This window comes from Prosopis cineraria, unplaced genomic scaffold (genome assembly GCF_029017545.1).
Source record: "Prosopis cineraria cultivar Desert tree isolate PC_DT_omini unplaced genomic scaffold, ASM2901754v1 PC2, whole genome shotgun sequence".
NCBI lineage: Eukaryota > Viridiplantae > Streptophyta > Magnoliopsida > Fabales > Fabaceae > Prosopis > Prosopis cineraria.
Window position 1 is genome coordinate 16637345 of NW_026555333.1, and position 16533 is coordinate 16653877.

Genomic DNA, 16533 nt, shown 5'->3' on the forward strand with positions numbered 1-16533 from the left:
AAATTTCATAATATAGATATTAATTTATTTAACAATAAAATATTTAGAACTATCGTTTGTTATTTGTGGAGAATATTGAGATGTTAATTTTAGATAATACTAAAATGTTGAAAGGCCCTTATGAAATATGAAATTTGTTAAAATCAAATACATTAAATATCTATACTTACAAAAATAAATATAATGTCTATCATCTTGATTTTTAAAAATACCCCTTAATTTTTTCTCCCAATTAGCCTTGTTCAATTATAAATTACTAGATTAGGTCATAGCACATTTTACACTTTCACGTCCGTCTCACTTCTCTAATCACGTTTGGTTTGTTCTCCTCTTAACTATTATTCATGCTATCAATGGCTTCTTCTATATCTAAGATGCATGCAATTTGCATCATTAATATAACAAAAAAGGATTAACACATTGTGGTTTAAAGTGATTCATGTTTAGAGATTGCTAGATAGAAATATATTTAAAAATCTAATGGGTGTTAAATTGGTCTTCAGGATATTTGAGTAAGTGTTTATGTTTTTTGTATTTGTTTTTTATAATTTGGATCTCATCAATTACATCCAATATATGATACTTATCCTATCTATAGGACAACATTACTATACGGTGGCCAAAATCTCTGCATCATTTGGAAGTCTTTTGTGAGATGTTCTAGAGATATGTTGCATGTTCCCAGTGCTCTTGATTATATCAGACAATAGATCATTCTTACAGGATTAGCTTCTTTATATTAAATTGCATTCTTAGATGGATTCCATCCATCTATCATTTTGAATTTAATTTTGTTAACATATCCAGAAACTTACAGATAGAAAAGTAACGAATGATAATTACTTAGTTGGTATATATTTAAATTTTCTAAATTTGTTCTTTAAAAACTCTATTTAACTTTTAAGATAATACCCTATCTTAATTCTTTGTTATCAATTCAAGAACTTTAATTGTAGACTATCTAATATTATTTAATATATAAAGATTGTGTACATATATTAAATAATCTTATTTTATATAACAATTTCTTGACTATCTTATATAATATATGGAATTAGTTTAAGATAATTAAAAAGTAAAGTAATGATAATTTTATTTAATATGTCAAGTTTTTGAAAATAATAAATTGTTTATTTAATATGTGTAACTCGCTTATCAAATAAAATAAATAAATTTAAAAAAATTATTTATCCTTTTGAACCAATTTATTTGATAGATTTGGGTGTGAAGTTGGGTTTGAAATAACATACCATTTTTATTTTTAATTTTATTTTAACTATATTTATCTATTTGAATTTTAAATTGAACAATTTAAAATGGATTAATTGCATTATTTTTTATTCTTGTACAATAATAAAATTGACGTAATATATTATACTTGACTGGTGCGTTTGTTTGAAAAATAAAATAATAAAATATATAAATTATTTATTTTAATCAATTTAAATGGATACAAAAAAATTATATAACTTTGAATTTTTTATTAAATATATAAATATATATATAATTCTAATCAATTAAATATAAATATTAATTCTAATCAATTAAGATTTTTTAAAAATTTAATTTTTTTATTTATATTTTTTGTATTTTTTGTATTAGATATTACAATTTAGTATTTTAAATTTAATTATTTTTTAATGATGCTTTTCAAAAGTATTTTCTATGTAATTTGTTTTATTTTATTTTTAAACAAGAATTTTTGTTTTTAAAATTAATTTTTTTGAAAAAATATTTTTATTAAGATATATTTTTAATAATTGAATTTATTTATTTTTATTATATATATATATATGGCTTTTTTGTCTATAGATTTTTATTTTATGTATGCAATATTATATGAATTTTTAAAAGTCACCAATAACAGTTTTTGGATGTAATTGTATGATTCATATCAAATAAAAAATATTTCAATTAAATTGAATATATGTTAAATTACAACTAATTAATTTCAGATCATATTAATAATTTTAGTTATAATACATTTCTATCAAAGTATTTTAATATTATATTTATCTTTGGATGATAGAAAGTTAGGACTTATATAGCTTATATTATATCTAGGGTTTGTATTATTTTAATTATACTTCAAAGTTTATTATTGAATTTTAGATATTTAATTAAGGTATTTGTAATATATACATATATATATATATATATATATTAGTATAATTAAAAAATTTTTATTTAAAAAATAAAAAAATTATATGAGCTTCAAGCTAGTCCTAAATCCTATTAATAAAAGTCAGACTTGAAAAAAAATTAAAAAAGTTAATTTATGAGCTTGAATTCTTAAAGGTCAAATTATAAGAATTGAGCCAACTCATTTTAATAGCTTTATGTGCATCTCTTATATGATTTTGTACTTAAGAAGCTAGGCTTTGTTGTTGTAAATAGGTTTGAACTACTAACTTTAAATATTTTATAAGCAAACAAACTAGAAGGGTGGTCACAATTATATATATATATATATATATATAAATATATATTATATATCTAAATTTATTTTAAAATATAATTTTAAATATTTACATTGATGGATTAACATTTATTTTATGTAATCAACTTTTGTCTTAGTTAATTTGAAGATGTATTTGCTTGAAATTTAAAGATGGATTCAATTTCAAATTTTAAAATTAAAGTTACTCATAATAATTATTTATACTAAATATAATTTAAATTTTGAAAGTTATTCAATTATTTAATTAATCTCAGATATAAAATATTTTAGTGAGAGGTTGTGAGAAGTTATTAAATTGACTAAACAATAAATTATTTAATAAGTAGTCATTTGAATACCTATGTTCATTTTGTGTATATTTCAATTGTGATATGTGTTCCTTTTTGAGCACTCTAAATTAACGTATTCTTTTTTTAGATCTATATAAGTTCAAAAAAAATATGGTTGACAATATTTAATATAATTTTATAGATATCAAAAAATTCTACTTGAATTTCAAAAATTCAACCAATATAGTCAAGAAGATCTATAATTTAGACAAAATTATCAAATTTAATCAAATTTTCCTCCCATTTAGATATTATACCAATTATAAATAAGTGCTGTTGCTTACTATTTTTTTTCACACTTATTGATTTGATTAGAGTTAAAGGGCAATGTCACTCTAAACGTTAATAAAAATTAACTTCAAATGTTAGTTGAATAAGAAATCATTATAAAAGATCCAAAAATATAGATAATGACTAAAAAATATAAAAAAGGACCAAGAAAATTTTCTATATTTTTGAGATTCTTTTTAGTATTTTTGAGTAAACTAACAATCAAAGATGTTATTAATTAACTGTTAGAGATAATATTATACTGTTTTTAAAGATTGAAGGAGGATATTATGCCAAAATAAATTAGAGTATCAAATGCTTTTGAACCTATAGTTCAAAGAAAAATTTGCCATTTAACCTTTAATTTTGTAAAATCCTCGAGTCTTTTTTGCATGACTGATTTATATAAATGTAAGATTTTATTTTGGTATTCTTCAATAATTTTGTAACCCTTATTTAACCCTTCCTATTATTCTAGGTAGGTCAAGAGAAGACATTAGTTTTGTAACCATTAACTTTTTATTTTGGGACAATTGTTAACTTTTGACACTAACAATAGACATGAGACTTCTATAAACAAATAATGAAGTATCTATTAGTGCTCTTAAAATTTTGCTAATTGGATTATCTCAATTGGTGATGATGAAACAACTGCTGGAGCTAATGAAGGATTTATGAATATTAAAATTCTAGATGATTTGTATAGGATGGTTAAGATAATCGTAAAGTCTATTATTAATTCAATTTTCTCGATTTTCCTTGCCAGTATATATAATTCTTTCATATTTAAAGATATGGTTGTATTAGCTCTTATGTAGGTTGTGATTGAAGAAGAAGTAAACAAATACTTGTTATCCTTACTTTTTGAGAGAAAGTTGTGTACAAGCTTTGATAGTGTTATTAAAATGTTGGAGATATGAATTTACGTAATGACTTGCATTCTACACATTTTCTAAATTAAATTACAATGTCAAACTCCTGAATTATGAAATAAGACTTAAAGTGGGTGCCCTAATTTTAATGTGAACTGAAACATTGAGAAGTTTATGGGTTGTACAATGATACACGTCTTATAGTTACACAAGCTAAAAAAACATGTTATTGAAGCCTAATAAATGTCTGGGGTCAACTACAAGGATGAAAATATGTATACCAGGTATTGTTATATGTCTATTGATTTAAGATTGTCATTTATTATGAGAAGGAAGTAGTTTCTCATAATGTTAGTCTTTGCAGTTTCCATTAATAAGAGTTGGGATTTGATCTCGTGTCATATTAATTTTGTACATAACTCATCCTATTTTCACCAATGACCAATTATATGTTGTTTCTCATGTTCAAAGCATGGAGAGTCTAAAAATATTAGTTCTTGATGAGGATAGTTACCATAAAAATATAACTTTTAATGTCGTTTATAAGGTTGTATTTGATAATTTGATTTAAATAATTATAAAAGTTTATTAATTTACCTCCATCATATCTATTTACACAACATGGATTTAGTTTTTACCATTTGCTTACTTGAATATGTATATATAATATAATGATTATAATTATACAGCTCCAATACATATATGATGATATCTATGGATAAAATATTTATACAAGGTATTCTTTCGAACTTATTTATAAAAACTATAGTATAAAACCCGTGCATTGCATGGGTATTTTTATAGTTTTAAATATAAAATTATATTTAAATCTGCATAGATAACAATCACACAAGGTGAAAATTCGTATTAGTCTAAGTAGGAGGTGACAATACCTCCAGACTTTTCAAGATACGGGAACAATAGAATAAAACATAAGAAGAAATAGATAATTATTCATGCAAAGAAAAAAGAATAGAGAAGACTATCAGCTTCTTACATCAACTATTTTTTTTTTACTAAAATATAGAACTTAACTTGATTATAGTCAAATTCCATAGTTTTATATGAATTTTTTTTTTGGAACTCAATAAGCATCAAACTAATTTTTAAATTGTAGAGTACATGAAGAAATACTTTTAAAAATGTAGCATATGAGGAAATATATATTATAATTTTGCTGTAGAATTGCAGTCAAATTGCCATTAGTGAGAGTAAATGCTGACTTGAAAAGTTGGGGAAAAATTGCTGACCGAAAAGATACGACATTATCCATCTAGCGAACACGTTGGTGAGCGCTCGCGCTGCTCAATCTCAGCCTTTCATTTTATTTTAAAGTGATTTTTATCGTTCATTTAAAATAATTTTTTAAATATTTTGTTTATTAATATAAAAATTATAAAAATTTTAATATTAATTCTGAATTGTTTTTTATATTTATCAGTGAATGAGTATGATGATACTTATCATCTCCAAGAGACTTGAATTATCAAATTTCAAAATTTTTATTTTATTTATTAAAATAAAAAATTATATAATTTTTTAATAAATTATTTATTATTGATTTAGTTAGTATAGATTTAATCTAAATGATAAATTTAACAATAAAAATTACATAATTCATAATTTGACTATCCAAAATATCCAAGACAGTTCAAATATAATTTAAATAATTTAATTTAATATTAAAAATGTAAAATTTTAAGAATTAATCATTTAAATATACTATAATCTTAATTCAATATTAAACTTTTCATAATTTTTATTAATAAACATAATATTTTAAAATTAATTTAAATAAATGATGAGATATTTTAAAATAAAATAAAAGGCTCAGATTGAACCACGTTTAATGAGCATGTGGTGCTTATCACAATTGATGAGCGACGAATGTGGACGCACCACATTCCTAGGTTGCTCCCCACCTTATGTTTCTTCGTGTCTCTTCTTTTTTGTATCATCCTCCATATTTTAATATCTGACTTAACTAGATTTTACCTGGTATGATGCACGAGATATTAGACAAGGGAAAAAGTGAAATATTTTAAGAAGTGTGATTTTTATTGTGTTTAAGTTTTTTTAAAAATTTAAATTAATTATTTTGCCTCTTATTTCTATTTTTTAAATTCAATCAATTTAAAAAGGTTTAACCTCACTTTTTAACATTTAAAATCAAGTCTGACAAAGTTTTTCAAGTTATAATTCTACAACAATGATAGTGTTATAATTATAAGTTGCAAAATATAATTTTATAAAAGTATAAAAATTTATTTCATTCTATAATTTATTATCTTGTTCTTACTCAGAATAAAAACAATAAAATATTTTATTTAGAATTTATATCATGCATTAAATTAATTTAACACAATATTTTTTTATAGGATTGCACACTTATCTTTTTAATAAATCTGTATAAATAAATTTTTTATTTTATTGCTGGTTCACACCCACTATTTTTAAAATACCCATAATCTAATTTTTCATTGTTTGTCTTTTGCATTTTTTTTGGCGGACTTCCCATACATTTTGCTTTACAAAAATGAAAAGAAATGCTTAACTTAAATGATGGAAAAAATGACCGGGCTAATTTTTTTGAGACCCACGTAAAAAAGTAAAAATAAAAATTATATACAAATCTCATAAAGTAAAATTATTTATAAATGAAGTTTACTAAATTTTAAATGAAGGTTTCACGCTCACATTTTTTTAAAATATATCTATAAAAAAGGTAAAGCACCGTAGATAAACGGTACTTTGACACGTGCTTTGTGACATACATAGATTGATTTTCGAGAAGAGCACCTCCAGAACGACGACGATGAAGGGCTTATCCTTGAATTTGGGCCAAATAATAGGTTCTTTTTAGGTCAGGTATGGTCAGGTTTGCTTATCTTAAGGAAAATCCGGAGGATGAGCCATCCAAATTAAGTTTAAATTAAAAAAGTATTATTATATATTATATTTATTAAAATAAAAATTTACAAAAAAATATAAAATAATTTAATAATTTTATTTTTAATTTGATTTAAATTTAATTTAAAAAATCTTATTTAATGTTAAATTTTTATTTATAATATATATTAATTATTATATACTCTTCCAGTCTTATATATTATTTACTTTTTAAAAATATAATTTAATTTACTTTATAAATTATTAGTTAATAAGATTCTTTTATTTTAAATTAAAATTTTTAAATTATTTTTAAAAAATAAAAAAATAATATTATAATACTTAAAAGTTATATTTAAATTTTATATATTTTTATTTTTTATAATTTTATTATATTAATATTAATAAAATTGATAGAAATAATTTATAAATAATATCATTATACTTGGATAAATAAAAATCACGCCACCCTTCTTTATATTAATACTGATAATTATTTAGTTAATACTGATTATCTAGACTTTGAACAGAGTTCTCCAGATGGTTATAAGGATAAGCACATCCTTGGGACCCACGATTTCCAACCCATTCTATATGCATCACCCCACTTCCTTACACTCTTCCAGAGCTTCTCCGCCGTGTCACTGGCCCTTGAAAAGTGAGGCCTTCTTTTGTTCTCCGCATTCTTATCGATACCGACGATGGCTCAGAAAGGGTTCTGCTTCTCTGCGGAGATTACATGGAAGATTACGAAGTACCTTAACTTTCACTTCCTTCCCTGAGTATTCCTTTTTTTTTTTGTAGTTCAGTTTCTTTTGTGGTCGTTTCTTACTTTCTTAACTCTATTTGGTTCTTTGATTGGTGTTTTGCAGACGATGATTCCATTCCAAGCATTACAAGCCTACGGCGTTTCCGTCGATGCCGTTTGTCCGGGAAAGAAAGCCGGTGATGTCTGCCGCACCGCCGTCCACCAGTTGTCTGTTTATCAGGTATCGATAACGGGATGTCTATTTTGGTTTGGGCAATAATTTAGCATTCAGTGTTGGATATTTGATCTTCAAAGTTGATTTATTCATGCATTTCCTTGCTTTCAGACTTACACTGAGATTCGAGGTCACAATTTTCAACTAAATGCAACGTTTGATGAAGTCGAAGCCAAAAACTATGATGGCTTGATACTACCGGGTGGAAGGGCGCCTGAGTATCTTGCTCACGATCCAAATGTTTTGAAGTTGGTGACCGATTTTGCGAGTTCTGGAAAGGTAATCACTGCGACTTGTCATGGCCAGTTGATTCTGGCGGCTGCAGACTCTGTTAAAGGTCGCAAGTGCACGGCATATCCTGCAGTTAGACCGGCGCTGGTTGCTGCCGGTGCTCATTGGGTTGAACCTGAAAGCTTGTCGTCGACTCTGGTTGATGGTAACCTCATCACTGCAGCTGCATATTTCGGGTTTCCGGAGTTCATTCATCATATTGTGAAAGCTTTAGGAGGCAACATAAGTGGCTCGAACAAAAGGATTTTGCTTCTTTGTGGGGTATGTTCAAGTTATCTAATATTTCTTACATATAGAAATTAAGAACCATGAAATCATATACATACCTGAACTTTGATTGGTTGAGGGTTCAAATCTTAACTCTTTGACTATATGGCAACTTTATCGGGAGAGGTGTAGGCTTTGCTTTCTGAACCTCAGAGGAGATAATCTCTGTCTCTGCTATTAGCAGAGTTTACTCCTTGTGCTTACCAAAAGAAGAAGAAGAAGAAGAAGTTAAGAACCGTGAAATCCTATACTTACCTGAACTTTGATTGGTTTTTGATTTAGGCTTTGAGGAATAGAGCTAATTGGTTTATTTGTGCGTCAAGGATTGGGTTTTGGGCCGAGTTTGTACTTAAATACAGAAGGTTTCTGTTGAATAATTTTATCTCCATGCTGTTGGTCACTTTTGCTGGTGTGGATTGATGGAGATATTTTGTATTGGACATTTTCAATTGCAGGATTTCATGGAAGATTATGAGGTAGCCGTACCTTTTCATTCTCTTCAGGCTTTAGGATGCCATGTTGATGCAGTTTGCCCCAATAAAAAAGGCTGGTGATTCTTGTCCAACTGCCATTCATGACTTTGAAGGCGACCAAACTTACAGTGAGAAGCCAGGACATGACTTTGCTTTAAATGCTACCTATGATGATGTGGATGCCTCGGGCTATGATGCTCTTGTCATACCTGGAGGCCGAGCCCCTGAGTATTTGGCTTTGAATGAGTCAGTTGTTGCCTTGGTGAAACATTTCATGGAAAAGAAGAAGCCAGTGGCATCTATCTGCCATGGGCAACAGATTTTAGCTGCTGCTGATGTTCTGAAGGTATAATTACTGGTTCACTTATTTGGATCTCCCTGTTTGTTATGTTCTATTTTAGTATATGCTGTCAAGTGCCAACTGTAGGAAGATGTTATATTTGTCATCCTATTTTTTTTTTGTTTTTGTGCTTAAAGAATTTAAATTAGAAGTTCAAATATTAAGTAATCCATGTACTCAAGGCAAAATCTGGTTTTATTTGGATTGTATGTTTGGTTGACATTTCTGGTCCCATCACTTCAGTGTGCTAGTTATTCTTGTTATTGTTGTTTCTCAGTTTAGTATCTTCTCCTTTATACTCAACTTATACAGGCTCAGTTATCCTATCTTCTTTAGATACTTTGCTTATCTTTGCCATCTCTTATCGACCAGCATTATAAAATTGAGTAAATGATCCATAATTGAAAATATCTGGGCTGGACGGGTGTTAACTTGTACATCAACCCATCAAATGGCATTGTTGTGTGTAGTTATTCTAACCATTGATATTTCTTTGATTAATTCTGTCTTTTGAAAGGATGGCTGGTTCTAGTTGACTATGGGAATAATATGCCAGTAGTTATCTCTTGTTTGTTAGTCATATTCTCCTATTTCTTATACAACATTCAATGGTGAAACCAGGTTGAAAAACACTAAAGTCATTGAATATTTCAAACTCTCATCATACCCCTATTGTAGTTGTTAGTGCAGAATTAAAAAAATTTCAGGTTATTCATTGTTTCACATATGCACTGCTAAAATGACGTGCTTGTATTACTTTTACAGGGAAGGAAATGCACAGCATACCCGGCTGTGAAGCTTAATGTAGTTCTATCAGGAGCAACTTGGTTGGAACCTGATCCAATACACCGATGCTTCACTGATGGAAATTTGGTGACTGGAGCTGCATGGCCAGGGCATCCTGAGTTCATTTCTCAGTTGATGGTACTACTTGGTATTCATGTCTCTTTCTAGTTTTATTTTTGTATCATGGATGTACTTGGCACCGGCTCTCTTTCTCCTTGTCCCTATCTTATGTATGCATGTTCAGATGTCCACAGAGACTTGTGAGTGTGTACTATGTGAGGCTAACAGTTGGCTTTTGTATAATGGAATAAAGTTGCCGTCTTTCTTTCTATGTAATCTGTTACTTTGGCCAGGAGATTTCTAGGTGGCTATTTACATAGTTTGTTACATAGTTTGCCGAACAAAATTATGCATCTTAGTGTAAATGTGTCCTGGCCTGTTAGTTTGGTCATTGGTGTGTATTGTAGTCTATTTCTGATATTTATGGAGTATCTTTGTCAAGTATGTTACATGGAAAAATGCGTTTATGAGAGTTTTTAAAATTATTTATTAGAAAATGATAAAACAAAAAAGTCAAGATTGCTTAAGAGAGTTTGGGAAAATCTGAATAAAAAATTTTGATGACCAAGCATGAGTGTGTATATGATAGCTCATTTGGTATGTAGGAGAGAATGGGATAGAAAATTTTTTGTCCAAAAAAAAAAAAAGAAGATTTTATAGATAAGAAACATCTCTTGTCCTCTTGGATAAACAAAAGATAATAAAGAAGAATACTTACTTATTAATTATAATATAAATATATGATATCAAAAAACTTTTTAATTGTGAAAAAAGATTCCCAACACTGTTTTGGTATTTGTTAATAGTGATATGTATATATTTTTATAAGAACTGATTTAACTCAACTTTTAGGGAACAAAAGAAATGTTGGTGTGGAGAATGATAGCATGGGATGGCTCTAAGTGCCCCTCTTTTAACTGATTTAACTCAAATTTGTTAAGTTAAGCTAAACTTTCGGGGCACCTAGCAATATTCACTGGACAAATCACAAAGTTACTTGCAGGACAAAACTTAGTGGGTAGTACACATGCCGCTCGAGCCAAATATTTGGTTTTCAACAACTTTTAGAGATTTTAAGGATTAGATATTCCTAGTGCATAGATAGGCAGGCCTTCCTGTCCCATAAAGTCAGGAAGCATAAGCTGTCATAAATTCTCTATATATTTGTGATTGCAGTTATGGCAGAGGCTTCAGAATATAACATCTCATATCTGATAGAGGTTCTTTGTAGTTTATTTATATTATGGTAGAGACAGCAAAATTGATGTTAAGCTTTATGTCAAGAATTAATTCCTATTCACAACACAACAGTAAAAATAATTGAAGAACTTTACATTTTTACTTTTTGCATTTTTGGGTTAAAACTCCCAAGAGTCTAATTCACTCTCAACTGTAATTTTTTCCCCCTTTTGGTATAATACTATCATCTGCCTGATAGGGTAATAGTGGAGGCTGTAGCATTAGATTGAAGGAACGAAGCTGACGTGAAGGTGCCTTCTCTAGACCTCAAATTAGTTTCAACAAAGATAGGCATGGTGGGTTTCATGTGCTCCAATAAGCCCTTGCTTTTAAGCAGGAGAACAACTTCAGACATTGTTGGCCTTATTACAGGAGATGCTTGGGTACAAAGCAAACCAATCTCTATGATTTTCTTCACTTCTTCTGGATCATAGTCATTAGGGTCTAAGGTATTGTCCACCAACTTTAAGTGCATGCCTTTCTCATATAGTTTCCAAGCCTGCCACGTATCAAAGTGTCTTAGAGAATAAGGGGGAAGACAAAACATGACAAAACTTTGGGTGGTTTTTTGAAAAAATCTTAAAATTGCATCTAAGTTTTCTTAAGTGCAGGAGTGTCTTACTTGTTGCAGTAGGAATTCGCCTTCAACATCAGGATCAACCTTTAATTCACTGCTTTTTTGGCCACTGATGATTTCTAGAACTACAACTCCATAACTATAGGTATCAACCTTTTCTGATAATTGGCCGTGAATTGCATACTCAGGTGCAGTGTATCCTCTAACAAATGCATATTATTCATGGCAATCATAAGGACAATGATGGAGACAAAAACATGTAAATATCGCAATACAACAAAATCTGAAATAGACTAATGCAACAAGGCTGGTCCATTGACTGATGCATAAATATTATTGATGTCTTATGTGAGACATTTAATATAGTAGAAGTTTAGAAGATTAAACAAATGTAGAATTTCAACTTACAATGTTCCTGCAAATTTTGTGCTAAGATGAGACTGGTCTGTTGGTAGAAGTCTTGCCAATCCAAAATCAGAAATTCTAGGCTGAAGATGATCATCTAAGAGGATGTTGTTACTTTTTATATCTCTATGTATGATACATGCATAAAATTCCTCATGTAAATAGGCCAAACCTTTTGCCGTGCCTAAAATTATTTCATATCGTTGTTTCCAGTTGAGAGAACCTTTGTTTTGACCTGTTTCCAAAGTTTACATTGAAGGGTAAGGAAAGAGGAAGAATGAAACATGAAATCGATTCTCAAAATGTTTCAATTGTAGACCAACACAAATGTTTTCCAAGTTTTTCAATAGAACTATAACATCTGGTTAAGTTTCTGTTAGAAACGTTGATGATATATTGCTGCAATGCTGCATAGAAAATATATCCACGTTATGAACAAACAATTGATGGTAAGAACTTAATGGTTGATAAGAGGTACCAAATAAGAATTTGTCAAGACTGTTGTTCTTCATGTATTCATAAACAAGGATTTTCTCTTGGCCGTTACTGCAACATCCCAAAAGCCGAACAAGATTTCGATGATGAACATTACTTATGAGCTTCACTTCACTTTCAAAATCTTCCTCTATCCTCTTATGGTTGCCTAAAGCTAATCTCTTGACAGCAACTATTTTCCATTCTTTAGAGTGCCCTGTCCATGGTGATTAAGAATTTCAATCATGAAAGTGATTCAGAAGTTCTGCTTTTGTCTTTGGAAATACAACCTTTTACAGATTCACTTAGAAACATATTTGTTCAAGACTAGATTGAAATATGAAAAAGAAAAAAAACGCACACAAGTTTTACCTTGTAAACATCACCAAATCCTCCTTCTCCTAATTTATTTTGTTCACTGAAATTTTTTGTTGCAATCTTCAAATCCTTATACCTGTAATTAACTGGGCCTTTCAGCTCCGTTGCTCCTAATATGTCACCTGTTAAGGTAAGCACAAGTTGAAAACCCTTAACAAATGAACAAATCAGTGTGGGTAATTTGAGCCATTCCAAGTAGTCTCACCTCTGGGAACCCTCTTTGTCTTTGGTCTCATTGATTGTTTAATCAAAAGAAACACTGCAAGAACTATCAAAAGAAAAGCTACACCTCCTACAACCCCACCAATAATAGCTCTCTTCTTGCTTGAACCTATAAGACAGGAAAAAAAAACAACCTCATTTTCCACCCCCAACACTTAAAAACTAGGATTAAATGGCAATTTTTCTCTTAAATTATAGGTTTAGGAGTGTCTAAAATTCTAAACTCATATTTGGTATAACATTCCTTTTTAACATTTAAAAATAGTGTAATATTGTCCCCTACTATTAACAAACGTTAACTTTAATCATTAGTTGATTAGATATTATAGAAAAAGAATTCAAAAATTACAAATAGAACTAAAAATTATAAATTTTTATATAGTATTTATTTGTAATTTTCTGGGTCCTTTTGAGATCATTTTCTATAATTTTTTAATCAACTAACGATCAAAGTTAATTTTTGTTAATGGTAAAGGTGAAATTGCACCATTTTTAAATATTAAAGAGGAATATTGCACCAAAAATAAGTTTAGGGTTTTAGATGCTCCTGGACCTATAGGTTAAGGGTAAATGTTTCCTTTAACCTTAAAAATCATAAAACAAAAGGCAGATATTGAATCCTACAGATGAACTGAACCTTGTGTCAAGAAGGGTGTGAAATCACCAATGGTCTGGTTATCAGGAAAGAAGGAAGAGGTGGAGTATCTCATGAAGCAGCCAGCATCAAAAGCCCTACCCTCCAATGTGGGAAGGCACATCTGCAGATTGTTGTTTCCAACCTTCAAGCAATCAAGGCAGCCACTCTCTGTGACAGAATCAACACATTGAGCAACGGCATAAATAGTAGGACCATTGTTAGGTACTTGAGTCTTTGTGGCTGCAAAGAAACCAGGAATTCTGGGTGTTGCTGTTTGGAGATTCATTAGCACTTTTTCAACTGTTGAGTCAAATGTTGTCTTATCTCCTGATGTTTGCTTCCCACAAGCCATGCCATTCCCAGGTTGTGTTGTCTGATCATAGAAACTGCTGCTCTCATACCTAATGAATCATATCAGTGTATTCTACTTCAAATTTTCTCACATAGCAATCATACAGACCAATGCAATTAGTTAATGTTCCTAAAACTGGTCAATATTCTCAGTATACTCTCCATTCAATACAATTGACTCTTATTAATGAAGAAATAGACCAACTATATGAGGGTCAAGTAATTTTATTTGTTTATTTGTTAGGAGCATTTTCAGGATATACACAATAATTACTCTTAACATTTTGCAAAATGCTTTATAAAATGAAACATAAAACCTTAAAAAATATTCATAAAAAGAGGGAGTATGATTTGCAATAAGTATGCATCCACTTCCAGATCAGATGAGTAATCCTCCATGTTTTTCTTGGAATAAATCTAAGGTATGAATGAAGCTATTGAAATTGCAGATAATCAGTTGTAAATTTTAGTTAGATCACTTGGAAAGCCAGACAAATCATCGGGGAAAAGAAATGTCTCTCAGTAGTTGTTTTATCCCATCGGCTTTTCCAGATAATTTACTTGGAATTCACATCTAATTACACACAACTTCAATTGTCTAGTTATGGAAAAAGAAGAAAAATTTAAATTAATTCAAGTTTGAAACGAGACTATTGAAATCGAATATAATCAGTCGTGAATTTTAAATAAGGTAAATCACTTGAAAGTGAGATTGCTCTCAGTGGTCCGTCAATGAAATTTCAACAATTGAAGGTTCATAATTAAAATTAACTAACTTAAATAGGATCCTTAATTGTCATTTTCTTTAAGTCTGTAGGTAGAAAACCTCATTTTCACATAAAAAATCCCAAAAGGGTTTCTTAATTTCTTTTAATAAAATATTGTTTATATATGAACGAAATTAATTTTTTCACAAACTATTATAAAATGATAAGCCCACACTAGTTATGGAATTCACTATGTTAAATTGTGTTGTGTTATAAGCCAATTCAATTATGACTCATGTAGCTTTAATTTTATCAAGCACCCAGAAGAGAAATTTACTTCAAACGAAGCATATATATGCATCCATACAAGCATAGTTCCATGTTCCTTCCATTAAAAAATTAAAAATGTAAGATAATTATTTCAAATTAATTATATTTTTTATATTACTCTTATTTAATATGGGTTAACCTTAAAATAAATATAAAGTGATTTATTCAATAAGAATACTTCTGAAAAAAAAAAGATAATGATTACATATTAAAAATTAAAAATATTTTTCAACATTCAACCTTTTAAAAAAATACCTTAAATTTTTAATGGAGAGAGTATATGAATATGTATACATGTACGTGTGCGTGTATAGTATAAATTGAAAAGAATATAAACAAAGACAGGGAAAGATAGTGGAGTAGCATGACGGATAATTAAACATTTATTAATAAACTGAATTATGCAGCTTATTCAAAGAATGGAATCATGGATTAATTATTCTACTGTTTTGTGAGGGATGCTCTAAACAATCATGCTCGTACCATTTTGCTTCTTCCAAAAATGCACAGGCAATACTCTATCATTTAATTATGTTCAATGTTCAAAAAAACAAAGAAGTTATATTCAATGTATATAAATAGTTTATTTAAATTATGATCCTTAGAAATTTTTTAAGATTATTTTACAAAGATTATAAAAAAAAAAAAGAAAGATCATTTCGCAAAAAGATTAAGATAACTGAGATAGCTTGGGGACCCTGTTCATCCAATCATTCATCCCCATTGGGACACCGATAAAAAAAACATAAGATAACCCAAAAGAAGTTTATATATATAAACTAATTTTTGTGTTCATACTTCTAAAACATTATAAATTTTAGATAAAAAATTAACTATAGAGTTCCGTTTTGTAGCCTTGTAATTCTTGAATTCCAAGTAATGATTAGCCGAACCAAAATTGCTTTAAAAAATATTATAAAAAGAAAAATTACCATTGGCTTTGATTTAATTTTTATATACAAAATTAAATTTAGTAAATCAATCAAGGAAAAAATATATCAAGAAAAATAAAATAAAATTTGTTATATATAAAATACATAATCCCCCATTTGTTAACTAACAATCCGCTAGTGCTAGATAAGTGATTCCCCACGAATTGTTGATAGATGCATCAAATATTGTTTTGTGTTTAATTTGGCTCAAACTAATGAGATTGTGAGTTTTGTGGTAACTTTATTATTGAACAATATAA

At 28.6% G+C, this 16533-nt stretch overlaps 1 protein-coding gene and 1 pseudogene across 1 annotated transcript; one reads left to right on the forward strand and one right to left on the reverse strand.

Moving 5' to 3' along the window:
- Positions 1 to 7455: 7455 nt before the first annotated feature.
- On the forward strand, positions 7456 to 10412 carry LOC129303311 (protein DJ-1 homolog D-like). Its single transcript, XM_054942536.1, is given in 6 exon segments — positions 7456 to 7575; positions 7694 to 7810; positions 7916 to 8356; positions 8818 to 8901; positions 8903 to 9181; positions 9941 to 10412. Coding segments are annotated over 6 exon segments (1125 nt in total). The 5' UTR covers positions 7456 to 7560; the 3' UTR covers positions 10130 to 10412.
- A 1032-nt stretch (positions 10413 to 11444) lies between these two features.
- On the reverse strand, positions 11445 to 15135 carry LOC129302574 (cold-responsive protein kinase 1-like; annotated as a pseudogene).
- Between the last annotated feature and the right edge of the window lie 1398 nt (positions 15136 to 16533).